Raw genomic sequence first — 2,698 nt, 5'->3', positions numbered from 1 at the left:
TTATTTCCCAAATGCCTTACTCTGAATAATTTCAATTTATTTATCGACGAGAAATTTTAATTGGCATCAAAATATCTTTTTGATTATAAAACTCCAAAATCTTATTAACTTTGGCTTAAAAGCCTCTGAGCCAAAATCCAAAATACAACAAAAATACATAAAGGGTACTTTAAAATTATGGGTCTTACAACTAGAGACCCGACATAACCCGCATTTTCTTGGTTCTCTTTCTTTACTGTCTATTTCTGTTCTAATGCGTTTGCTCTTTGGACGACCTTTCGCGACTCTCCGCATTAGTGGATTGTGACACACCTTAACACCTTCATATTGTGGCCAATATCTTTGGTTTGGTATGGGTTGGAACACTTCATCATAGACTTTTAATACCGATTCCACTTTATACACATCAGGTATAAGGCTCCAATAATTATACTTTATGCTAGAGCATGCTGCTATGACATGTGAACAAGGCATATGTTTAGCTTGATATATTCCACAATCGCACCACTTGTTAGAAAGGTTTACACTGAAATGACCAATTGGTCGCCCTTCTCTTGGAACCACTGTCTCGTGCACCATGAAAGTATGGTTGCTCCGATCAAAACTATCCACCCTATGACTATTGGATTTACTTATTTCCAATTTCATAAAATCTATGCAAGGTTTTGTGTATACCTGACCAGAAGCTAAAATCGATGCGTGTTGTTTTCCCATGGTTGGAAATAGTGTCCCTGTTTTAAAATAAGTCGATTGCAACAAAGTAGTGATGGGAAGGTTGCGCGGGCCTTTTAATACTGCGTTGATTGACTCCACAAGGTTGGTTGTCATCTGACCCCAACGACTACCTCCATCGAATGCTTGAATCCAATCTTGTCGAGGTATGTTGTCTAACCATTTCAAAGCATCCGGATTTAGCATGCCGATTTCTCTACGGTAGTATCGATATGTAGGCTCGTTGATAGAGTAACCTGTATTAAAACATTAGACAATTATATAAATTGAGAATAAAATTATTAAAAATTAAGAAAATTATAAAAATTAAGAATGAAACTATTACCCATAGAAATAACTTTTTTCTTCAAAGCATTGTCTTTAAATTCCCTTGTAAAATTTTGTGCAATATGTCGGACGCAGAACATATGCTTTGACGGAGGATCTTGCCACCCATTATTCGGATTATTATAAGCACTCTTAATAGATTCATGTCTATCGGAAATCAAACAAATGTTGGCTTGTGGAGTGACAAATTTTCTCAAAAAGAAACTCCAACCTTCTTTTGTCTCACCTTCCACAATAGCATAAGCAATAGAAATTACGTTGTCGTTCCCATCTTGTGCAACTGCTACCAATAGAGTTCCTTTGTACTTGCCGTACAGCCAAGTCCCATCAACTTGTACCATTGGTTTGCAGAATTTAAACGCAGATATACACGGAACGAAAGCCCAAATTACATTCACTTTGATTGAAGGATCCACTTTCACAACTTGCATTATGCTTTGACATATCATATTAGAATCGAGCTTCGTATGATCTTGTGACAATACAGAATTTGTGCATGTATGAGGCACATTCAATTTACCAATAACCCACAATTCACTTTTTTTGCATTTTGAAGCTCTACATCTAAACAAACAATTTGGATCTGAACAATAAATGACATACCTTTCTAAATCTGACTTTTGTACCACAAAATTCAATGATTGTTTTATGTGGTAGCGCTTGATTGCATGTATACATTCATCTTTGTTCTGAAACTTCATTTCAACCGCAAGAGTTCCATCTACTATTGGGACTTCGTTAATGAGCAAGTGATCAAATTCACTTGATTTCTGTTGAGTATCTAATTTGATGCTCTTCAAGTGAGATGGTGGATCGAAATCAGGTAGAATAGGTTGATCTTCTGCTTCCATATCTTCGTCACCATCAATGTCATCGACAGAATTATCAGATGATTCATCGAAGTATGTTTCATCCTCTTCACTATAATCACTGAAGTCTTCCTCGTTGATACTATGTAAAACACTAAGGGGAAGATCGCATTGTGGACTTGTTGGAGGAGATTGATGATGGAGTTGAAAACTTTATAAACGAGTTTGTTCTAATTGGGTAGAATATGGTTCGTAGTGTTGTGATGGAGGATAGTGTTGTGACGGAGGATAGTGTTGTGATGGTTCATAGTGTTGCGATGGAGAATATAAGTCAGGTTGATAAGGTATGTTTGATGTTGATGGTTGATCAATGTTTGTTGATGGAGGAGCAGACTCAAAGGTAACATATAACTCGATGGTGCCGAGTTGTGACCAATGTGCATAAACATCAAACATCAACTCAACATCTTCATCGTCGCAAATCTTCATGAGTTCAAACCTTGTTGTATTTTCACCAAAGAACACGAGGTGTCGATAAACTATATCACTTATCGTGACGTTGTCACCGAGCTGTAATTTTTTTCTAATGACATTCTTTAGACGAGCAAGGTTGCTTCCCGAATGTACTTTGAACGCCTTTTTATAGTCACTTACAAATGTTTTTCCTTCAACTCCATCAACAATTGAACCATTGTAATAAACAATACAAATTACTTGTTGAGCAGCCATGACTAAATGATTGAGAAGGTATGGTGAGATAGAAGGTGTGGTGAGAAGGTATGATGAGATAGAAGGTGTGGTGAGATAGTCTATTTATAGAACTTTTTCAA

General features: G+C 36.6%; 1 protein-coding gene across 1 annotated transcript; it reads right to left on the bottom strand.

Moving 5' to 3' along the window:
• LOC140918876 (uncharacterized) lies at positions 1-2,597 on the bottom strand. The gene is made up of 4 exons (XM_073363686.1): positions 2,152-2,597; positions 1,058-2,010; positions 199-968; positions 1-21 (listed from the first exon to the last, which is right to left on the bottom strand). Exons 1-4 carry the CDS (start codon positions 2,595-2,597, stop codon positions 1-3), a joined length of 2,190 nt encoding a protein of 729 aa, XP_073219787.1.
• Between the last annotated feature and the right edge of the window lie 101 nt (positions 2,598-2,698).

This window comes from Cicer arietinum, chromosome 7, assembly GCF_000331145.2.
Source record: "Cicer arietinum cultivar CDC Frontier isolate Library 1 chromosome 7, Cicar.CDCFrontier_v2.0, whole genome shotgun sequence".
NCBI classification, from domain to species: Eukaryota; Viridiplantae; Streptophyta; class Magnoliopsida; order Fabales; family Fabaceae; genus Cicer; species Cicer arietinum.
This window is presented reverse-complemented; position numbering and strand designations above follow the sequence as displayed.

What these genes read in the sequence shown, in the direction of transcription:
- LOC140918876 (XM_073363686.1), bottom strand. Translation starts at nt 2,597, where the DNA reads ATGGCTGCTCAACAAGTAATTTGTATTGTTTATTACAATGGTTCAATT. An exon ending in GAAAAAAGTTATTTCTATGG is followed by an intron (nt 969 to 1,057) that starts GTAATAGTTTCA and finishes GTTTTAATACAG; the next exon opens with GTTACTCTATCAACGAGCCT. An exon ending in GAAAATGCGGGTTATGTCGG is followed by an intron (nt 22 to 198) that starts GTCTCTAGTTGT and finishes GAAATTATTCAG; the next exon opens with AGTAAGGCATTTGGGAAATA.